Source organism: Lotus japonicus, chromosome 3, assembly GCF_012489685.1.
Source record: "Lotus japonicus ecotype B-129 chromosome 3, LjGifu_v1.2".
Classification (NCBI taxonomy): domain Eukaryota; kingdom Viridiplantae; phylum Streptophyta; class Magnoliopsida; order Fabales; family Fabaceae; genus Lotus; species Lotus japonicus.
In genome coordinates, this window is record NC_080043.1 from 73,339,447 (window position 1) to 73,363,811 (window position 24,365).

Consider the following 24,365-nt stretch of genomic DNA (forward strand, 5'->3'; position numbering starts at 1 on the left):
TAGGTATTCTTAGGCGATATCTAGGCCAGGGAAACTCTCAGAAAAATTATCGGGTTAAAAACTGTCGCAGGGGTATTTTGGTCAATATTTTTAGCTCAGAATTTCAAAACTGAATTTTTGAAAAACAAATTGGATGGGGACGTCCACAACGACGTTTATGACGACAAATCCTACTAGCACTAAGCCAAGTCGATAGATTAGAGCGTAAAGGTTGCGACTTTGCCGAAAAATGGGTATTTAGGGTAGAAATTGATTCCGGCGGCATTTCGTCGATATTTGACAAAATCTAATCCGCAGAACACGCTCAGGAGCATGCAGGGAAGAAGTTTAGACGCTGAAATCAACTGATTTGAACAGTTTTTCAAAAACCTCAAAATTTTGAACTCAGAAAGTCACAGGAGAAATGGACAGAAACGACGATTCGAAGGAGAGTATAGATTACCTACCTCGAGGTCTTCGATTAGTGACGATCGGTGAAGCAAACGGGCAAGAAACGACGAAGATCCGGATCTCTCTCTCTCTCTAGGAACTCGCGGTTTTGGGGGTGGGGAAATGGGTTTTTTTTTTTTTTGCAAAAAATCTAATTTTCAAGCTATTTATAGGTTTTGGAAAAAACGGAAAAATGATTTTTTTGCGATTCCGATTTTTCCTGCGCGTTCCTCTGCGCATTCTAAGATAGGTTCTGGCGACAGAATTCCAGAACTCAAAATAGGATTCTTGGAATTAAACCAGAAGATCCAAGATCGGCATAAGTCGGTGTAAGTCGGTTTATCCCGAAAAACTACTTTTTGCAGTGATCGTCGGATGAGAAAACTTCCTTCTGAAGAAAGATCAGAATTGACGAGAGAAATAGGAGAACGCGGGTGGAATCTTCTTTTGCAGCTCCGAATAGAAAAAGTCTTCATCGTCTGTCGATCTTAGGTTTTCTCGAACTATCAGGGATTCCGTTTCGGCAAACTTCCGAGAATTGGAATTTGACGTTCGTACTTTCCAGGATTTCGCATCGAAATGGTTGTTTAAGGACGGAAAAGAGAAGTTCTAACATTTCTCTGAGGATTTTTGGAATTAGTTTCCATCGTGTCCTAAAACGTAAATTAACTATTCACTAATACCTTTGACCTAGGATTAAGCGTATGTTAGTCGTGCTATAACTCTTTCGGTTTTTCGATACATTCTTGGACTTTTCCTGAACCTTTTTCCTTCCCAAATTTATCTTAATCAAATAACTCTTTTATTTTATTCACTTATCCAAAAACGTTAAAACTTGGGCCTTACATTACTACCCTCCAAAAAGAAAGTTTCGACCTCGAAACTTAAGGGTCAGTAAAAAGTTCTGGATACTGTTCCTTGATCTTTTCCTTCAGCTCCCACGTCGCATCGCCTGTGTCCTTGTTCCAAATAACCTTCACTAACTCGATCTCTTTACCCCTCAACTGCTTTATCCTTGTGTCACCAATGCTGATTGGCGGTGTCTCGAAAGACAAGTTATCCTTCAACTCAATGTCATCCAGCTCGATGACGTGCGTCGGATCAGCAATATACTTCCGCAGTTGTGACACATGGAATACATCGTGAACGTTTGATAGGAAAGGCGGTAATGCGATCTGATAAGCTACCGGTCCTACACGACGAGTAATCTGATAAGGTCCAATGAACTTTGGCGTCAGCTTTCTTGACTTGATTGCTCGACCAACTCCTGTAGTCTGGGTAACTCGCAGAAACACATGATCTCCTTCTTCGAATTCCAGGGTTCTGCGCCTTTGATCTGCATAGCTCTTCTGTCTACTCTGAGAAGCCTTCATCTTTTCCCTGATCTGTTTAATCTTCTCAGTTGTCTGTTGCAGAAGTTCCGGTCCTACTAACAAATTCTCTCCATCTTGATACCAACATAAAGGTGTTCTACACTTGCGGCCATACAATGCCTCATACGGTGCCATGCCTATAGTCGTATGAAAACTGTTGTTGTATGTGAACTCAATCAGTGGCATTAGGGTATCCCAACTGCCCTTGTTGCCTAACACGCAAGCTCGTAGCAAATCCTCCAATGATTGGATAGTTCTCTCTCAGTTTGCCCATCAGTCTGTGGGTGATAAGCAGAACTTAATCTCAGCCTCGTTCCCAAAGCATTATGAATAGCTCCCCACAAATGTGAAGTAAACTTCGGGTCTCTATCGGAAACGATACTTATTGGCACTCCATGAAGTCGCACAATCTCAGCTATATATATCTCTGATAGCTTCTCCAAGTTGTACGTGGTCCTCACAGGTATGAAATGAGCCGACTTAGTCAATCGATCCACGACTACCCAAATCGAATCATATCCTTTTTGAGTTCTTGGCAACGCCACGACAAAATCCATCGATATGCTATCCCATTTCCATTGAGGTACATCCAAGCTCTGTAGCATACCTGAAGATTTCTGATGTTCCACCTTCGCCTTCTGACAGATTAAACATGCAGCTACATATCCTGCCACTTGTCTCTTCATCCCTGGCCACCAAAAATTCACCTTCAAGTCCTGATACATCTTTTTCCTTCCAGGGTGAATGCTCAACTTGCTTTTGTGACCTCCACTCATGATTCAAAACTTAACTCGATCGCTCTATAACTCATAGACGAACTATTCCCTTGGAATCTACTAGTCCATTAACGTCGATTCCAACTTCGTAACTATCCTCATTCGCACCATGAAATCAATCTTCTACTTAGTCATCATTCAAATTAAAACTCGACTCGAGTCTTGATACCTTGTGCATCGCTAGACCCAATCCCTTTTAACATCCATTCATCAACAACTTATAAGCTAATCATCATATCAATATCTTACAATCCATCATTGTCATCTCCCCTTTTTCGAGACTTCCCTTACTCGAACCATAAAACCAACCTTCACTTATTCACAACCCACTTTACAATTACCTAAAATCCTTAACACTTCCCCCAAATCCGAACTTATTCCCTAGAAGATCAAATCATAACTGTACCTCGGGAAACTTAACTAGTCATTTTATCATCCGATCCCTCAACATTCTGAGGTTTAACTACAATCGTTAATGCTAACACCACTAAATATCTTATTCGTACATGATTTTCACCTCCCAAGGTCAATCTTAACCCTAAGACCCTCATTCAACTTAGTGAAAATCACTTGCTAACCCCAGCATGCAACATCGGACTTCATAACAAAGTCCCATTCACTCTTAGACTCTAAGAAATTTGTCCACATATAACAACCTCAAGTATTCATCTTAATACTAACTCTTTATTTCTGTAACTAGATCGTCCTCCAATCAATCCGATACTTAGTCTCTCGTTTCAAGACCTGACAAACTTTGAGTCCTAAACACTTAAGGCAAGAATTATAGACTTAAACCTAAACTTTCACCAAGTTTGGACCTCAAATGTCCTTTAATTCTTCAATACTTCTTAAATGAATATCCTTTTCTTAAAACTATAACTCCTTCGCAAGCAAACAAATACTTCACACGAACTTTACCTCCCAACTCAACTAATCCTCGATCCAATCAAATCAACCTTACCAATCCATCTATCAAAGTCCATTGCCAGTTCTGATTCCGAATATCACCCCCTCAATATTAAGTTGATCAGGCCTAATACATCGAAGGTGAAGATTTAGAAAAACCCACTGGAACAGTCAATGAGTTCCTATCATCCAGTAGTCACAATTACCCTGATATTAAATCCTCAATGATGCCGCTACGGAACTACACACTCTCGACACCATACGTATACTATCCATACGGAATCTCTCGGAGATTCATTCTTCAGCTTCTAGCTCCTTTGTTAAACGCATCGGTGCAAGACTACTTTCTAGGCTTAACGTGTTATTCTAAACCTCGTGTAACTTCTATAGTTTAAACACGAGCAACGGTCAAATAAAGTATTATTAGGCGTAATAACTATAAAGTCAAAGCTCGACAGTAAAGGCAAGTTAGGTGTGTTGCACGTTCTACGAGAGTAATAAAGCATGTTATCCTAGAATGAGAAGGAATAGTTAGAAGGTTACCATCGTTCGTGCGCTCTCCTCTGACTAGTCTACCAGCTCCCTCGCCGCACGAGACATAGACTCCTCCCCGTGCAGCAGGATGTCTTCCTCTCACCGTAGGCACAGATGGCTCAACCCTGGTTACATTGCAATCCTTGGCTTGATGCCCCGGACGGTTGCAATTGAAACATAGAGGTCCCCCGTCTGGACACTTGTTAGAGTAGTGCCCCACCTTCTTGCACCTGTAACACGTTACTCCTTGGCCCGAAGTCTTGTTTCCTGTTCCTCCGGTAGCATTTATGGGCTTATACTGCCCCGAGGTAAAACCTTCCCTCAAAGGGCGTTGATACGGCTTCTTCTGTTGGAATTTACCTCTTCCTTTATAGTTCTGAGGACCTGACCTTACTGGTCCTCCAGTTCCAGCACGATTCAACCTCTTGTTCTTCATTAACTCCACTTCTGTGGCTTTCTCAACCAAGGACTGGAAGCGCATGATTCCCAACGGTTTCACTGAGTCCTCAATGTCAGGCCTCAGCCCATTCACAAAGCGTTTGCACATGTAGGGTTCATCAACCCCATTGCGGAAGAATCGAAAGTGTTTGGCCAACGATTCCAGCTTAGCAGCATATTCCGGAATGGACATGCTACCCTGACGAAGAGTCAGAAACTGTGCCTCACGCTCGTCACGAGCACTATCTGGAAAATACTTCTCCAGAAAAGCAGCACGAAATGAAGCCCAGTTCACTTCCACATTATTTGCTTCCATCATTCCTCTGGTACCCCTCCACCAGTACTCAGCATCGCCCAGCAGCAGATAAGTTGCCAGGCCCACCTTGGCCCCTTCACTAGTCTGTAGTACTTCGAAAATCTTCTCAATCTCTTGGATCCATAGATCCGCATTGTCCGGGTTAGTCCCACCCGTGAACTTGGGCGGATCCTGTCGCCTGAAATCAGTCAGCCCCCTATTCTGGTCTAGGGCTACCTCCCTCTCATGCTTATGACGCTCACGTTCAGCCTTGTCAGCACGCCACTGAGCGTTCTCCGCAGTTTGATTTGTCATTGCCTGGGCCATAGCAGTCATTGCCCCAGCGAGTTGGTTCATGTTCACCATGTTCTGTTTAGTTAAACAAACAGTTAGTACTAATCATAAGATAGCATCTAACATAACTATACAATATGATTAAGCACTAACTTCAATCAATTCTAAGCGAAAAATCGCTCGGCAGACAATCAATTTTCACTCTTTGCAGATTCACACAACCTAGCACAGAAGACCTATTCCCCAAAGACTCCCGAAAGACTCGACAAGCTCTGATACCACAATGTAACACCCCGATTTCGGTGGCGTCACTTTAGTAACTCAAAAATAAAATAAAGCGGAAAAGCAGGTTTTTTTTTTTTGTTTTGTTTAAATAAAAAGACTTGTCGAAATAAGGTCTCAACCCAATCGCAATTAACAGCGATTAATATACAAAATAAGCACAGCCCTTGCTGCAACTAAAAACATCGTCACGAGTGTCCTCAAGTGACGGAAAGTAATATTAAGTAATTGAAAGTGTTGCCCAACGGCAAACAAGTGCGACTCATAAATAGAGTCATAAGTTTTATAAATACAGTCCTTCGAAAAGTAAGTCAGCCCAAAACGGCTTCCAAAAAGACTTCCTACGCCCGACAAACTCTCTGTGATCCTCATGGAAGAGAATCACACAAAAAGCTAATAGTCGGGAACCTACCCTGCCCCAAAATACAACTGATGAATCAGAGCTATGACCATGACAACCAAAATCAGTAACTCTAACCACCCATATCCTACACCACTATCTTCGACCCTCATCTGATCTTCCATGAAGTCCGGGTCCACGTCGAAGGCTCAGTAGTAGTCATTTCGCTCCGGGTCCTCCCCGAACGACGAACCTTCTTGAATCATCTGTTGAACGTCTGGCAGCAGGCCGACCGCCCAAACACAAACATACAAACAAAGCCACGGCGCTAGGGTCAACTCACGGAATATAGTAGATAATACAAACAGCATGTGAAGAATAAGGGGGTATGTATATATATATGTTGTATATATATATTTATATGTTCTGTATTGCCTACCCTAAGGTATATACTTAGCATGTTATCAAGGCTCTAATAACAATTCAATGAATAATATCTCAACAATACAATAAGCATTATCTCAACAATTCCATATTGGGCGCATGTATGCATGCAATGTCAATTCAAACGTTGATCCCAAAAATAGGCATGTCAAGTCGATCCAACCCATTGGGTCGAACACAAGGACTCGCACACGCAGTAAATGACAACGCCAAGTCGGTTCTCTCATTAGAGTCGAACATACGGACGTTGCGCGCGTCTAATGACTATCGCCGAATCGATCCAATCCCTCGGATTGAATATAAGGATCCGCGCGTGTCGAAATATTATCGCTGAATCGGTCCAATCCCTCGGATTGAACTCACGGACTCACGCGAGTTTATATGGCGATGGCTGAATCGATCCAATCCATCGGATTGAATATAAGGATTCACGCGTGCCCGAGTGACTACCGCCGAATCGATCCAATCCCTCGGATTGAATATAAGGATTCACGCGTGTCAAACGATTATTGCCGAATCGGTCCAACCCGTCGGGTTGAACATAAGGATTCGCGCCCGTTAAGCCGAAGATAATGTCGATTATGCGACAAAATGAATTAATCAAAAGAAGAAAGAATGAACTTGGAACTCATAGTTCCCGGCTAAACTTTAGATAGCCAAACAATAAACTGCTCATCGAGCGAAGAGTACCGAAGTACTTGGAAACTTATAATTTCCGACTAAACTTTAGATAGCCAAACAATAAACTGCTCATCGAGCAAAAGAGTATCAACATACTCGGAAACTTGTAAGTTTCTTCTAAACTTGGACTCGGCGACCCTTCTCATCTTTCAAACTAATATTCAAGCTCCAAGCTCTTATCTAAGGTTGTTACCATTATTCAATGGTTTTAGAGATTGATTAATGTCTTATGAGTTTTCCTTGAGAAAATAGGTTTCTTTTAATCTTATAATACTTCCTATAAGTTTCAGGGATCCCATAATCCCAAACAATTCCTTGAGAAGGTCTCGATCCATTAAAACATAACAAGGTCCGAACTCCGTTCGTCCTTTCGAACTCTCTCAAAAATCTCATAAAATTCGGCATGACTTGCCCGTTATCCTCACTCATCAGTATCACAGATATAAGTGGAATAGCATAACTAAATCAGCGCAATCAATAAGCATAAACAACATATTCCAACACATCCTAGATTAACCAGCAAACGGCCGAAGCCTCTCAGAAAACATTTTTCCATAAAGCGATAAACAATATCCAAGCAATATTCAATATCAACACAATAACCCAGTCGAATTGATCGACGCCTACAAGGAAATAGCTAGTAAGTAAGTTGCCCTAACCTCGAGTTGTTCTAGTCTCGCGGTGCAGGTCTCGCTCACAAGCTTGTTCAGTCAAGCCCAAGGTTTCCACAAACGAACCTTAGAGCAAACAAAGCAGAAATCAATCAAATTAAGTCGACATAATCGAAACAATACTAACTAGAGTTAGACAAAGCTCAAGAAACTTCAGAGTACAACACTTAGGCACGAATGAAAGGGCTTTCCCCGAATGGATGAGTTTTGACTCGATTCAAGTTTTGTGCAAAAACACTTTATTCGCTAAAACGTGCATAACTCGAGCTACAGAACTCGGAATGACACGAAACCGGCGCCAAAATTTCGACAATTGAAAGAGCTACGCAATGGCTCAGGTCATAGAGACCCAAAAATTATTTTTGGACACGGTACCCAAGCAAATAGGTTTCGGCCACTATGGAAAATAGGGTTTTCGAACTTTTTCTTCGATCTAAATCAATTCCTAGGTATTCTTAGGCGATATCTAGGCCAGGGAAACTCTCAGAAAAATTATCGGGTTAAAAACTGTCGCAGGGGTATTTTGGTCAATATTTTTAGCTCAGAATTTCAAAACTGAATTTTTGAAAAACAAATTGGATGGGGACGTCCACAACGACGTTTATGACGACAAATCCTACTAGCACTAAGCCAAGTCGATAGATTAGAGCGTAAAGGTTGCGACTTTGCCGAAAAATGGGTATTTAGGGTAGAAATTGATTCCGGCGGCATTTCGTCGATATTTGACAAAATCTAATCCGCAGAACACGCTCAGGAGCATGCAGGGAAGAAGTTTAGACGCTGAAATCAACTGATTTGAACAGTTTTTCAAAAACCTCAAAATTTTGAACTCAGAAAGTCACAGGAGAAATGGACAGAAACGACGATTCGAAGGAGAGTATAGATTACCTACCTCGAGGTCTTCGATTAGTGACGATCGGTGAAGCAAACGGGCAAGAAACGACGAAGATCCGGATCTCTCTCTCTCTCTAGGAACTCGCGGTTTTGGGGGTGGGGAAATGGGTTTTTTTTTTTTGCAAAAAATCTAATTTTCAAGCTATTTATAGGTTTTGGAAAAAACGGAAAAATGATTTTTTTGCGATTCCGATTTTTCCTGCGCGTTCCTCTGCGCATTCTAAGATAGGTTCTGGCGACAGAATTCCAGAACTCAAAATAGGATTCTTGGAATTAAACCAGAAGATCCAAGATCGGCATAAGTCGGTGTAAGTCGGTTTATCCCGAAAAACTACTTTTTGCAGTGATCGTCGGATGAGAAAACTTCCTTCTGAAGAAAGATCAGAATTGACGAGAGAAATAGGAGAACGCGGGTGGAATCTTCTTTTGCAGCTCCGAATAGAAAAAGTCTTCATCGTCTGTCGATCTTAGGTTTTCTCGAACTATCAGGGATTCCGTTTCGGCAAACTTCCGAGAATTGGAATTTGACGTTCGTACTTTCCAGGATTTCGCATCGAAATGGTTGTTTAAGGACGGAAAAGAGAAGTTCTAACATTTCTCTGAGGATTTTTGGAATTAGTTTCCATCGTGTCCTAAAACGTAAATTAACTATTCACTAATACCTTTGACCTAGGATTAAGCGTATGTTAGTCGTGCTATAACTCTTTCGGTTTTTCGATACATTCTTGGACTTTTCCTGAACCTTTTTCCTTCCCAAATTTATCTTAATCAAATAACTCTTTTATTTTATTCACTTATCCAAAAACGTTAAAACTTGGGCCTTACAATGTGCACCCAAACAGAACATCTACTCTTAAACACTATCTAATTTTCTTGAGTTATTTTCATATGACTTAACTAAGTTGGTGCACTTTAGTACGTTGAACTTAAAAACAGAATTACAATAATTTCAAATAAAAAACAGAATCACATGCTAATTTGTTTTTTTTTTCATAAGCTAAGAAATGCATTAAAAGGACGCAGAAGTGGTGCATCAACCCATAATACATAGTTCTGTCAAAAAAAAAAAACCATAATACATAGTAGAAGTTCATAGAAAATTCATCTAAATGCTAAAGCAAACATAACTACCAAGTTAGATTATAGCTGATGCCAGAAACTAGAAGAATACACAAGAATTGACATGAGTGCAACAGCATAAATGAATTTGAAGATGAAGATGCCATCTATGTACAGTACTTATTCCATACGTACGTAGACATGCTACTGAGTCAAGATAGCTACTCTCAGGGTTTTGACTAGTTCATCGACTGTCATGTTGTATTCATCCCCCATCTGTAGCATATATGGCTAATCAGAATCCATGAGTATACTCATTTTATACGAAAATATAAAATAAATAAATCATAACTGTTAAATTATTTTAATCTTAACCGTTAAATTCAATAATAAATTATTAAGATTAAAATAATTTAACAATTATTTAATAATCATATATGACTACTTAAAAATGTCATGCTACTTTTCTGAGAAGTCACAAGCACTCATTGTGCATTATCTAATATAAATTTGGCTTACCCAAAAAAATATAACTTAGAGTTTTAATCTTAATCGATCATAACACATGAATGCAATTAATTAGTAAATAAATATGGTACTCTGATTTGTTTTCTCATGATCCAAACAATTCATTGATGCATTCTTTATATATAACACATTACAATATAATTAGATATTATGTTTACTTTCTTGTAACTTGTACTTTTGTCTTTCGACTCTTGCTCTTTTGTTGTATCTTTTCCCTCACCAGGGATAGGTTTGTCCCCTTGGAATGTTTTTCTTTATTCAATTTTTCTCCTTTTTAAATAAAAAATTAGTTATTATGTACCTGAGCAATAATGGTGATGTCGAGAGTGGATTTCCCAAATTGCAAGACACTGGTGTTGGCTACTGAGAGATGAAGATTTTCAAGATGAGAGAGTATTTTGAGCATGATTCCCTTTTGTTTTTCACAATGGATTATAACCATTACTTCCTTCTGTAACACTCTCACTCTCACCTCGGGAAAATTTTCATTTGTTCTTCCACCAGTACGGTAATTTTCAGAGTTCACTTCGCAAGAGGTGGTGCCTTTGTTGCTACGAATGTGGGATTGATCAACTTCTTGTTCTAGCTCCCTCACACGTTCTTGAAGTTGTTTCACGTAGTTGCTAGCTTTGTCCAGGATCGAAGTATTGTCCATCTACACATTTCAATAAGAACTTTTAATATAATTCATTACTTATATAGTTATAAGGATCTTAACCGTTAAAAAAAAGAAGAGACGTACAATTACGCTTGAAGAAAACGGAGGAGCCTATATGCTTTTTTTTTTGTACAAAGTAGGAGCCTATATGCTACTCCTACTATGTAAGGAATGAAATCAATTAGAATAAAATAAATATTACATTATTTTATAGTTTGAATATTTATAGTTCAGACAGTTTCTGCTATGGCATGTGAAATACCTTTAGAAAAAATATAGTTTGAATTTTTAAAATATACAAATAATATCAATTCTCTTTAAAAAAATATCAATTCTCTTTTAAAAAAAATATCAATTCCATCCCATATCGCCGCCTCTCATTTCATTTTATATTATTTAACAGAGTTCGTACAATATTAAAAAAATTACATTATTCTATTTCAAAAAAAAATTGCATTATTCCGTTTCTTTATGAATCCGGAGATTAAGGATAATGAAAAGTTTGGATGTCGATTTGGTAATATGCGCGCAAATCACTTTGGGAGATGATTATTTTGTCCTTTTCTAAAATTTGGAACATATTATATTTTTTTGAAGTTTTTAGAAAATACCAAACCATTATATATATAAACCTTTTAAAAAAAGAATTGCAAGTTGAGGAACTTTATTTCGTTAAAACCTCACGTGGTCGGGGCCACCCGCTTAAACCTTTTTCTTTTATATAAATGGTACTAGAATTCATTAAAATAAAGGTATAGAAATTAGGACATCAGCCTTAACAAGAGAAATAATGAGTTATGGTGGAACCTTCTAAACCCAAACTGACTAAGGATAGATGAAAATGTTCATTGTCAAGAAATCTGCTACACAATTGCCACTTCTACGAACAAACGATAAAGAAATAACATCAAAACCTAAAGACAATCGATGACAATCCTTGACCACCATGGCCAGTGAGACCTCGGGTCAAAAAAATTTCCAAGCGTGGAAGAGTTTGCAAACAATCTGTCTCTAAGCAAATTGATTAGACCCAAGTCAATGGCTAAAGACATAGCCCAACATAGACCCAAACTCTTTGCTAGCTACCATAGGCATAATTGTCGACACTGGAAACAAGCAACCGCACCCAGAGCCGCACCATCTGAGTCACGCGCAACCATTCCTAGGCTTGCAGTGCTCCTCCTCGCTTAAACTCTCCCATGAGGAATTAGTTTTAGAAAAATATAAGGAATTTTAGAAACAATAATATGTGGATTTCTTTATTTGAAAAGTATTTATAATTTTAATTTTATTATTAATTAATTAATATTTTTATTTGTAGCACTAGACTTGGAAATAATGCTTTCTTAATGCAATTAGACATTTTAAAAGAATAACACAAAAGCATCTTTCTTTAAAAGATAATAAGACATGGACGGCATTGACCCCATCTCATGTCCTTTGCTTAAATTACACTCTTAAGCCTTAATTAATATGTTTCATAACAAAAATATTCATCTCTCTATATCACAGTACCTTCCATTTGAAGTAATCTTCTAATTTCTAAAGAATAATTGGATGAGCAAAATTCATACAGAATCTTGTCCTACCAGTGGTTAACCCATCACCATCTCTACTTTATTTTTCCGGGTTTTTTCTGTTACTTTTTCTGACCCAGATTTAAAATCTACACAGAAATTAAATAACTTTTACTCTTTCCTTAATTGTATAGGCAAAGAAGAATATCGGTACACAACTCAGAAGCAAAACATGAAAGATCCACACAATTTTAGTGCATGTTTGAAAATTCATATATAATTGTCTTTCTTTTTTTTACAGTCATATATATAATTGTTTGAATCTAAAGTTAGGATCAATTCTCGTGAAAAACTGCTACGGGACACATGTAATTGAAATGAATCACTACTTCTCACTTCTCATAAGAAAGACAAACAAACATTTCAGTGTCTAGTTTTAAATAACAGCTCACAATAACACAGAAAAAAATGCAAAGAAATCAATGGCTTGAGTCATGTTAATATAGTTTTTACTAACCTTCTTCATGCTAGGTATGGTGGCTGAAAGTGCAAGCAATTTCTCAGAGAGTTCCCGCTGTCTCTCCTTTCTGTCTGTCAAGGGATCTACAGTCTCCTCAGCAAAAGAATGACCATCATCATTATCATCACCAATAAATTCATCTTCAAAACATAAATCCTTAACGTCGTCATCATCACCACCGCCACCAACTTCCTACACAACACAATCAATGAAAAAACACCAAAGCAACAGAAATGATCAGTTACATATAGATAGCAACACACGCGCACACACACGATCCAAGAAGGTCCCGATCCATAACCATATATATATAACATATCATGTATGTGTGTTGCTTTTATTACCAATACAGAATGATCACAAGGCCAATTTTCCCCTGACTCCACCATAATTTGACGACCGTGATGTAAAATTATGTACTATATATTAAAAGAATTCGCAAAGAAGATGATGTTGGAGTGAAGATCGTGTGGGTAAGAGAGAGAGGAATTAGGAGATTCGACCAGTTAGAGTTTGGATTAGGTGAGGAGAGAACTGTGCTTGAGGTAATGAGCATGGGCTGTGTAGTCACGCAACTCATCATCAACCTATAAATATATAGAAAGAAAATACACAAATCGATCCATAAGAGGACATGGACAACGAGTGATTGATAAGTTTTCGAAGGAGCAAATGTTTGTATATCTTTTTGTTATAACTCGCCAAACATGCAACTTTCATCTCAACCCTTCAATCTTCAATTTTTACACGTGTCATCCATCGCATGACCATGTGGGAGAGACTGCAAGGAAAGCGTGGTCCGCGTGTTTCGTCTTATAATATACTAACACTAATACTTAAATTCATTATAAATATAAAAGAAAGCATAACATATATATTAATATTATATATACATAGTTAATTACGTTCAAAATAAAATATTTTATACACATAGTAGTGCATGTAAAAGATTTTACACTGTAAAATAATTATGATTTTAAAAAATTCACATTAGTATCTAATTTGTAAAATAATTTAATCAAACTAAGTAAAAAATTTGACTCTTTTCCGATGTAAGAAAAAAATAAAAAATTTGACTTACCTATCGCATTATATTATAAGATAGGAAAAGAAGTTGCAAGTTGGTTACTTTGACATTTACCGACTAGTCATGTGACTTTGACATTTACCAACTAGTTATGCATGTGACGGTTCCGGAGCACGGGTACGGGTCAGCATGAAACCGTTTAAAAGTTAGTTACAACTTACAAGTAATCTGTCAAGTGAAATGGAAAACGAATATTAAAGATAGTAATTATATAGATATTTGAATTAGAACGAGACCAAGAACAACAGCCAACGTAAACAGTCATATATATGGCTAGCTACCAATCATGATGGAAAATAATACTCTCTCCGTCCCTAATTATAAGCTAAAGTTGTAAAAATCACGTTTATTAAGAAAGCCTTAATTGATGCTTTGATTTTTTAAAAATGGTATAATCTTTCATATTTACCCCTATTTAAGTGGGTAGTAGTAGGAGGAAAGAGAATAAAAGTGGATTTTAATTTCAAAATGTTGGAATTAAGAAACCAATAAATGCAAGGATAAATATGGAAAGACATATTAGCTTTTACAACTTTAGCTTATATTTAATAACAAAACATAAGTCTTAACTTTATCTTATAATTAGGGACGGAGGGAGTATATATTATCCCACCACATTTCACCTCCACCTATAGAAAGGGCATAAATAATGTTTCCTTCACATCTCTCTTTGAAGTGAAGAGAGGTGGAATATGGAGAGAGATAGGAAGAAAATAAAAAAGTAAAAGAGAGAAAATATGAGATGTGATAGATAATAAAAGAAGAGAGATATAAATAAAATGAAATGAACATTATATTGAGTGTTTAAAAAATAAAGTGTGTATATATCATTATTGGAAATAGCACAAATAGTCAAATAGAAAAGAGAGGAGTGGTAAAAGACATACTGCATGATATAATAGAATAAGAAGATGAATATGAAAAAAAATGAAAATGAGATAAAAACGAAAAATACATGTGGATACATAAAAAAGGCAATCAAAATAGCTGGCCGATCAAGTGGTCGAATCAAAATTATGGGCCAAATATGTGTACTAGCTAGAAATGATAGTTGGCCACATGTCTTACCGCATCCGCATGCATGCCACCTTTCGGCATGGACCATTTCAGGGTAAGCAATAAGTAAGTCTTAATTAGGTGAAAAGATCGAATAAATCTTGTACTTTGAAACATGCATAATTAAGGATGTTACATCACGTTTTGAGCGTGAACCGGATCCAAACATGCATTCAACAAGATGCAATACAATGCACATTGCACATTTGGCAACATACACATATGTAGAGGAACACTGTCATTTTCACATCTTTTGGTATAGGTGAGGAAGATGAAAGATGACGGGGACTGCGAGAAGAAAATTTTCATTGTTGGCTTTAGGGAAAGAAAAACTTGAGAGGAAGGGTAAAAATGAGATAATAATGATATTTATTTCATTAATCTCTTTAAATTAGCAGAAAAATAACGAAATAGTACAACTCTTAAACTCGATAAGATAAATGATTGCTTCCAATTATCCAGTAAAAATAAGATCAAACTCAATAAAAAACTAAATCAAGAAAAGAAGAATGAATTTGGACATCAATGGCGGCTTGTTGTCTCCTTTATCAATACAAAACTTTGACTTCCATCACAAAATGTTAACCTTAAAATCGCTTTCCGCAAGTGTTATAAAAATGAAAACATATGTTTCTGATAAAAGGAAATGCTACCCACCTTAAAATTTCGGTGTAAGGCAACGAACCGCTACCCAATGTTTTTTTTTTTCCGTTCAATAACCCACACTGTACGTTTTCTCAATCTTGTTGTCCTTCCTTTTCTATACCCTAAACCCTAATCGTTCTCGATCGTTCGCACCGCAAACCCTCACCGTTCCTCATTCATTTGGCCGTCGGGACCCGCTCTTGTTCAGGACGAAGCTGCAGACTCAGTATAGCTCTGGTTCTGAATGGACGAAGTTGCAGTCTCTCATGATAGCTCTTGCTTGGGCCATTCGAGAGCTTCTTCAGCTTTTTTCAAGTTTCACTCTCCCTTTCTTGCGAAACCCTTGCTTTCTTCCTTTCTCGTCAACTAATTTTATAAGTACTCCCTCTGATTTCGATTTTGTTTGGTTTTTGGCTTCTGTTTCGTTTCGTTTGGTTTTTGCTTCAGTTACTAACCGCTGCCAAACTTTAGCACTGTCTTGTTCATCACTGCTTGGGGAACCGCTACCCAATAACGCCTTTTTTGCAGTAGTGAGAAATGAGTTTATTATCCTCATGAATTATGTGAATATTAGTTTCACCAGTTAAATATTAATCTAAGAGGATAAAAGGATATTTGACAATTATATTTTGTGATTTTTACAATAAAAGAAAGCAATAAAAGAAAAGAATATAAGAAGGTTTACGAAGTTAACAAAGAAAAAGTCTATCCAGAAATGGATTCACATAATCGTCTAATTGCTTTTCACTCAAACACGCTTTCAGAATGTTTCATTTCACTTGCGATGCCTAGAACTATCCACCTAACTATCCAATGATTGGTTAGAAAATGAAGTATAGATAGAAACACATATATACAGGAATGATTTCTATTTACATCAATGAAGGAGTTTTCAACAATTAAAGAATCAAGCTACAACATCCTAGATACAAAAATAGAAAAAAAAAATTATATATATACACACGCACAAGGGATAAGAAAAAAAGAGGTGAAACCTAGAAGAACGGCGACAGATCCACGACCATAGAAACCTTACCAAGACGCCCATATCCTCCGAGAGATTGTCATGCTCCTCTCATGGTTTCCACCACGCTCTGGAGCTCCACTCCATCAATCCTAGCCCAAGGATCCCTCCTCCATGAAGCTCAGCCTCCCTTGCTCTGTTTTGGTACAAAAATGGGAGAAATTTTGAAGAGAAAAAAATTGTGTTCTGGCCCTTAAATAATTGTTGAAGCTGTCAAAATGGCGTTAAGCGCCAACCTTGCTTTAGCCCAAGGTTTCCACCAGTGCCCTTTGGCGCTAAGCGCCACTTCTTGGAGAGCTTTCCTCATGGAGACTAAAGAGACATAACTAAGTGACAGAGTGGCATTGGGCATTGATTTTATCGATGGGAAATACTCATCTCATGGATTGTTGAATCAACTCATGCTGAACGAAAAAAATTGCAAGTATTGTTACTACTCCGTTCCTTTCCAAACAATAGAGACACTTGTGAGTTCATTGAATAACTCAATACTACAAGGTGTTCTAACATTTGACATAGTAAAAGGTAGTATATTCTATGAAGAAGGAAGGAACAAAGAATGCAGAGAGAGTCTTAGAGGCGCTTGCACTGAGTATCATGGAAGAAACACCCACAATAATTTCAACACTAGAGACAAGTCAAGGGGTGAGTTAAGAGATAAATTCAGAGGAAGGTCGAGGAAAAGAAGAGACGTAGAATGTTATTGTTGTCACGAGAAACGTCATATAAATAGAGAATGAAGGAAGCTCAAGAGAGAGCAATAAGAAAATGGTGATGCGAGTAACGTAGCCGCTGTAATTTTTCAAGGCAATGAGGTAATTTACGTTTGCGATGATGGTCATGTTGATTTGACATCACACAAGATACATGTTGGGTAGTGGATTCTGGTGCATCATTCATGTAAACTCACGAAAGTATTTCTTTTCTTCATATACGAGCGGTGATTTTGGTCACGTGAGGATGATGAATGATAATCGATCCCACATTGTGGCCAAAGTAGATTTTTTCTTAGAAACCAACATCGGTTTTCTCGTAACATTGAAAGATGTGAGACATGTTCCTGACATGCGTCTCATCTAATATCCACACGACTACTAGATGAAGAAGACTATACTAGTGTGTTTGGGAATGGGAAATGGAAGCTAACAAAAACTTTCTTGGTGATAGCCTGAACTAAGAAAGTAAGCACTCTTTATGTGATAAAAACTGAATTCAATAATGACTGTGTTAATGCTCTCAAAGAAGACCCCTCAATTGAGCTATAGCATAAACGACTCAGACATAAAGTACGAGAAGAAAGATACATTGGCTTGTGTGAAAGGATAAATTTCTTATCTTAAGAGATGTACACATTGCTTGGAAGGAAAGCAACATAAAGCTCAAGTGTCTATTTGTTTTGGCATCCAAAAGGCTATTGACCAGAATCTACAATGGGGAGTTGTAAAAAAAATGCACGTATGGATAGGGTACACAAACAGTTGACCAATGCCTACTAGTACTCATGGAGGTGAAATGTATCTAGTAGAGTTTTCAATAAGGCTCAGCCCGACCCATATATATTGGTCTGTCACGGGTTAGGTTGAAAATGGGTTAGGTCAGACCAACTCATATTTTGACGAGCCAAAAAAATGAGTCTAATCCGGACCACTGCGGGTTGGCGTGTTGCGTGAAATAAATAAATAAAAACTTGAAAAAATCGAGAAATTAAATTAAAAAGCGTTGAAAATGTCATAAAAAGTAATTATAAGAAAAAATACTTATAAAAAATAGTGTTAACACATAGGCAAGAGACTTATAATTGTCACATGTCATGAAACATGTTTACAATTCTTATCCAGAGTAGATTTGAATTAACAATCAAAAAGACTTATACTAAGACATTGTGCATTTACCAAATCTACCAATCAAAGATCATAAAAATATTACACCATTCACTTTATGCATATCTAAAGTCACGTTCAAACTCCAAATCAACCTAGTTTAACAAATTGACATACAAATGTTATAAAAAATAAAAAAATAAAAAAATAAAAAAAACCTAACTTGTTGGTTGCCTCGCTTGACCAGCATGTCGACCCGTTTAACCCGTGGATTAAATGAGTCGGGTTACCGTGGCCCGAGATCTCTCGGAGTTAAAATTTAACCAACTCAACTCGGCTAACTTATGGAGTGTAACCCAAATCAACAACTAGTACATAGAGCATCTGCAACAAAGAAACTTTGTGAGTTTCTTTGTGACATGTCATCTGAAATAAAGTTTCTTAACTGTTGCAGAAAATGAAATTTCTCCACATGGCAAGCAATTGTGCTCCAAAGTTTCTCTTCCAAATTTAATGATTAAAAAATAAATAAAAAGCAAATAAAAAAACAAATAAATATTTTTTTATATTTGAAACAAGATAAGAGGGAAAAAATAACAAACAGAAGTGACATGATTGGGTTAATTTTGAATAACTCAACCGAATTAAACAAACAGACGAGATATTTGCTATGCTATCAACGTTAAATTAAATTTGCACTCATTGCAATTTTTTCTTCACAGTTCACATCCTTTCTGATAGTGATTTTTTCTTCAAGAATGGATCCTAACCACAATTGCTTTCTACAATTGGAAGAAAAATTCTGAACCTTCAAATGATCAAAATACCCAAACATCCCAAAACTCTTCAAATCCTGCACCTTTCCCAAACATGGGAAATATTTCCATGCATCCATTGCCTAACCATTTTTATCCACGAGTGGCAAATATGGGTAATCCATATGCAATGTCTAGCCAAAATTGGGGAAATTTTCAACATGTAATTAATCCCACCATGTATGAAGGAGCTTTAGCGGAAAGTAGTGCTGATCAACGACCGCAAACACCGACGGGGGTCGTAGAAGAGTCTCAAGTTTCGAATCTTTCATTCGATGCTGATGCTAGAATTGGTGAAGAAGGTGGAAGATTGAATGGTCGCCCAAATAAGAAAGTAAGATTTACACTGGCGGAAAATATACTTCTGATTCAATCATGGCTCAATATTTCAAAAGATCCAATTAAGGGAAATGATCAAAAATCAGATACTTTTTGGTGAAGGATCACAGAGAACTATAATGAGTATCGCGGTAATTCACCAAAGAAGGGACTGGGCGCACTCAAAAATCGTTGGCAAAAGATAAATTTTGTCGTTCAAAAGTGGGACATCCGAGAATGATGTCCTGCAGGATGCATATACAATATTTAATCAAGATGAAAAAGAATTATTCAAGTTTGAATATGCATGGCGTTTATTGAAAGATGATCCTAAATGGAATTCACAGTGGAGTAGCGATTCTTCAAAGCGTACAAAGAAGTCTGCTTCAAGAGACACATCTACACCAGCATCGGATGCGCCAACATCATCTCATTTACTCCGCCCAATAGGAATAAAAAAGGCAAAAAAGAAGGCCAAAGCAGCTAAATCTCAAGATGCATCCTCTCAACTTGTTGAGCTTAGGGCAATGCAAGAGTCGCAAAAAGAAAGATTTGCAGAAATAGCAGAATTGAAACAACAAAAGGAGACGCATTTCCAAATAAGAGAAAGAGAGGTAACTTTGAAGGAGTATGAAATTATCATGAAGGACACATCTGATATGACTGAAACACAACTTCATTTCCATACTGAGTTGTGCAAAAAAATTAAGGAGATGCATAAGTTGGATTAGACTTTTATTATTATCATATATTATTTATGTTTAGGTTGCATTGCTACCTATAAGAATCATAATGCAAACTTCAAATTCTATGTCTATTCCATGTTTTCAACATTAGGGTCATCATGGTAGCTCATGTATCATTTATGTCGGATCATCTAATATAAAATTCTGTAAACTTGCATCATATTGTTGTTACTATGGTTCAATGTATAGTCTTATGAATTTGTTAAAAAAAACTAGTTGCTATAAAATTAGCAATTATAAAACTAGTCGTTGTAAAATTAGCCGTTATAAAACTAGCCGTTGTAAAACTAGCTGTTGCAAACTAGCCGTTATAAAACTAGTCTTGCAAATGGATACTATATATACATTTTACATTATTTATGTTGGATCTTATATCCTCTCACATTGTGAAAAAGCTTCACGTCCTAAATTTATTTTCAAATGGATCCTTATGATTTAGAAAATGAGGATGAAATTGAGTGGAAAATTATAGAAGATGAACTAAATGATCTTCATGCTCAAGAAGCATGTATTCAGTTAATCATTGAGGAGCATCTCCAACAAGTTGATGGAAGCTCTAGTAATTGTAGACGTCAAAGATCTCACATAGAAAGGAATCGGGAAGAAAGACACGTTCGTTTGTGGAATGACTATTTCTCGACAAATCCAGTTTACACAGAAGAGCAATTTCGGCGAAGGTATAGAATGCGAAGACACGTGTTCCTTCGAATTGTAGAAGCCATCAGCAACACCGATGATTATTCCCAAATGAGAAATGATGCGACTGGGAGAATGAGCCTTTCACCATTGCAAAAATCCACTGCTGCAATTCGTACGTTGGCTTATGGATCCTCGGCCGATAGTGTAGATGAGTATGTGCGTATTGGTGAAAGCACTGCATGAGAATGCATGATGAGATTTGTTAAAAGAATAAATGAGGTATTTCGGCCAGAGTACTTAAGAAAACCGAACAACAAAGACATCGCACACCTTATGGAATTGGGGAAGGCACGTGGCTTTCCTGGTATGTTAGGTTGTATTGACTGTATGCATTGGATTTGGAAAAATTGTCCTACTGCATGGAAAGGTCAATATTGTCGAGGTGATCATGGTAAGCCCACCATCATTCTTGAAGCTGTAGCATCACAAGATTTGTGGATTTGGCATGCATTTTTCGGTGTTGCAGGTTCAAATAACGACATCAACGTCCTCAACCAATCTGATGTCTTTAACGAGGTTTTGCAAGGGAAAGCTCTTGAGGTACAATTTACATTAAATGGAACAACATATAACATGGGATACTATTTAGCAGATGGAATTTATCCAAAATGGGCAACATTGTTAAAACCAAGGTTATCAGAACCGGACCGGTGATGAAAACGGTGAGGGTACCGGTTCAAGGTTCAATGGTTCAACCGTAGTTCAACCGTGGTCCAACCGGTTTTACCGCTATAAATTAAACAATATTATTTTTAAATAAATAGATAATATATAAGGTAACATTGAATAAAAAAATATCCAAACAAATCCCACCAACACCTAGCACCAAAGCCACTACCATTGAAGCCTAATTTATTATGTGACTTCTGAAAATTGAAATAGTACTATATGATTTTAAAAAGGTATATAATGTAACTTATCATGCTATCTCTTGCTCGCTTTGTTTCTATTTAGACCAATGAATCCATCAATTTCATGTTTTATCATAATATATGCAAATAATGCAATACAAATATTTTATAGACTGTACTTAAAATTATAATATGGTTTTTTTTTTGGGTAAGCTAGCCAAATACTTGTATTAATCTACAAGGGGTGCCCCCCAATCGATATTACAAGAGAAAGAATAAAAAAAAGGAGATACATAAAATAAATTGGAGAGAAAACAAGGCATAAAACCAAGCCTCAAAATAATGAAAAAAGGGGGAAGAGGGGGCAAAGCACAAGCACAGAGATGAACAAAAGTGTATAGTGATGAGGTCCCTCGTGAGAAGCAAGTCGTCCATCTCCATAATACTTGTATTATGGGCTACTAAAGTGTAGTGCATACTGTATAATTACTGGTAATTTCACACCCTAGTTCTGTGTAATTCTCAGGAACAACACCAGTGGCGGTAAAAAACAAAAAAAAAACTCACTAGTGGTGGCGGCTGGCGAAGCACGGTGGAAGGAGGAGCACGGTGGAGGGCGGAGCACGGCGGCGGGCGGAGGGTGGCGGAGATGGGTGACTAGGGTTGTGGAAACGTGAGAATGTGAGATACGTAAACGTTTCTATTTTGAACCTTCTGTTTTCCTTTTTTTTGAATCCAAATTTGGGCATGGGCCGAGCCCATTATTCCAAAAAACGAAAAAAAACAATAAAAACATAAAACCGGCAAAAACCGCCAACCGGCCGGTTTTCACCGGTTCGCACGGTTCAACGCCGGTTTGGGCGGTTCATCAACGATTTTCAACCTAGGCGGTTATGTGGGTGCTTTGGACCGGCCAAGGGTCCGGTACCCGGTTTAACCGGTCGAACCGGCCGGTCCGGTCCGGTTTTTACAACCATGGTTATAACTATCTCAATGCCCCAAGGAGAAAAAAGAAAATTGTTTGCCCAACATCAAGAAGGAGCAAGAAAAGATGTGGAGCGGGCATTTGGAGTGCTTCAATCACGATTCACAAATATACGTGGCCCAGCCCGAGCTTGGCACCTGCACATACTAAAAGATATAATATATGCATGCATAATATTGCATAATATGATTGTTGAAGATGAACGAGAAATGTATGATGGCAATATTGACTTTTCATATGATCAACTAGAAAATGACGCTTCAACGCCTGAAGTATTTAGCGGCCACCTCATCCTGATTTTGCAACGTACCTTCAAAGGAGAGCTCAAGTTCGTGAAAAAGCAGTACATCGTCATCTTCAAACAGATTTAGTGGAGCATGTTTGGGAACATTTTAGACGTGAAGATAATCACAATTAGATTATATTTTGGTTATCTTGTTATTGTATTTTAATTTCAAATATTTCATATATATTATTTAGGGAAATGCTAACTTACTCCCTCTTGATTTTGTGAAGGAGTAAGTTAGCAACCAACACCTTTTCCTTTTGGACAAAATTAACCCCACCTTTATGTTTAAAAGTAATAAAGATATGGGTTTTTTGTCATTTAATTTACTCAAACTTCAAAAGTACTGATTTTTTCCCCTCTCCTCATTTACCAACAACTTTTCTTTCTCTTTCCCCATTCTTCTTCTGTAATTTTCTTTCCCTCTTCTCCCTGCATAAGATCTGATTTGCTCTACTCCATGTTTAAGCAACAAATTTTTTATTGAAACTAGGAGGTAGTTCCTAATAATGAATCAACTTACCACTACAAAAAAACGTTATTTAGTGGGGGTTTTTTTTGCACTTAGCGGGGGTTTTCAACCCCCGCGAGTTACTTAGCGGGGGTTTTGAAAAATCCCGAAGTTACACTCCCTACAAATTATTAGCGGCGTTTTTTAGCAAACCCTGGTACCTGCACAAGATTTAGCGGCGGTTTTTAGCGGGGGTTTTAAACCTCCCTTATCCGCAAGCTTTTTTTAACGGGAGTTTTCAACCTCCCTTAATTGCAAGAGATTATTCACTGTTTTAAACCTCCCTTGGCTACTAGAGTTTATTCTAGGGACATTTTTAACCTCATTTAATTGTTGAATTTACTTATTAACCATTTAAAGAGGTTTTCTAAACATCCTAACTAGTCTTCATTTTTTCAGAAGTAAAGAATGAGTAAACAAAAAAGTCTGGTATATTGGTGAAACAATAGTGAAACAGGACCATACAGACAAATACAAGCAGAATAAATTGCAAAGGAAATTCAGTAGAGGCAGACCTCTGGAACGTAAAGCATCAAAAAGTTGTTGGCGCATACTGATAATACGATCAGCCATTCCCTTCAACTCAATAGTCCACTCATTGTACAAATCCCTGACAGAAGCAAAACAGTTGAGAAACTTTAACAAAGGCTCAAAGAGGATAATATCACCTAGCAAAAGAATATATAGTGGCATCTCCTGGCAGTTAAATATATACACTTAAGAAATATATGAACTCAACCAGTAAAATCATCTCAGTCAAGGACAATGTTCACTTAGAGGTACAAGGACCTTAATCAACTTGAAAAATATCAAATACAAAAGCCCCTGAAAGCTGAAGTGTGCTTATATCATGTGCAAGCTTATAACTAACTGCATAACTTAG

At 37.4% G+C, this 24,365-nt stretch overlaps 2 protein-coding genes and 1 pseudogene across 2 annotated transcripts; 2 read left to right on the forward strand and 1 right to left on the reverse strand.

Moving 5' to 3' along the window:
- Positions 1-9,386: 9,386 nt before the first annotated feature.
- LOC130745770 (transcription factor NAI1-like) lies at positions 9,387-13,275 on the reverse strand. Its single transcript, XM_057598143.1, has 4 exons — positions 12,984-13,275; positions 12,637-12,831; positions 10,246-10,599; positions 9,387-9,692 (listed from the first exon to the last, which is right to left on the reverse strand). Exons 1-4 carry the CDS (start codon positions 13,026-13,028, stop codon positions 9,621-9,623), a joined length of 666 nt encoding a protein of 221 aa, XP_057454126.1. The 5' UTR covers positions 13,029-13,275; the 3' UTR covers positions 9,387-9,620.
- A 7,295-nt stretch (positions 13,276-20,570) lies between these two features.
- On the forward strand, positions 20,571-21,032 carry LOC130744691 (uncharacterized). The gene has a single exon (XM_057596855.1). The coding sequence runs from the start codon at positions 20,571-20,573 to the stop codon at positions 21,030-21,032; it is 462 nt and encodes a 153-aa protein (XP_057452838.1).
- Positions 21,033-21,122: 90 nt separating this feature from the next.
- On the forward strand, positions 21,123-23,103 carry LOC130744692 (uncharacterized; annotated as a pseudogene).
- The last annotated feature ends 1,262 nt before the right edge of the window (positions 23,104-24,365 follow it).

Bases quoted from the DNA above. Each gene is read 5' to 3' on its own strand.
- LOC130745770 (XM_057598143.1), bottom strand. From the start codon at position 13,028: ATGGTGGAGTCAGGGGAAAATTGGCCTTGTGATCATTCTGTATTG. The intron at 12,832-12,983 runs GTAATAAAAGCA...TGTGTTGTGTAG, and splicing joins CTTGTGATCATTCTGTATTG to GAAGTTGGTGGCGGTGGTGA. The intron at 9,693-10,245 runs GTACATAATAAC...TATATGCTACAG, and splicing joins ACATCACCATTATTGCTCAG to ATGGGGGATGAATACAACAT.
- LOC130744691 (XM_057596855.1), top strand. From the start codon at position 20,571: ATGGATCCTTATGATTTAGAAAATGAGGATGAAATTGAGTGGAAAATT.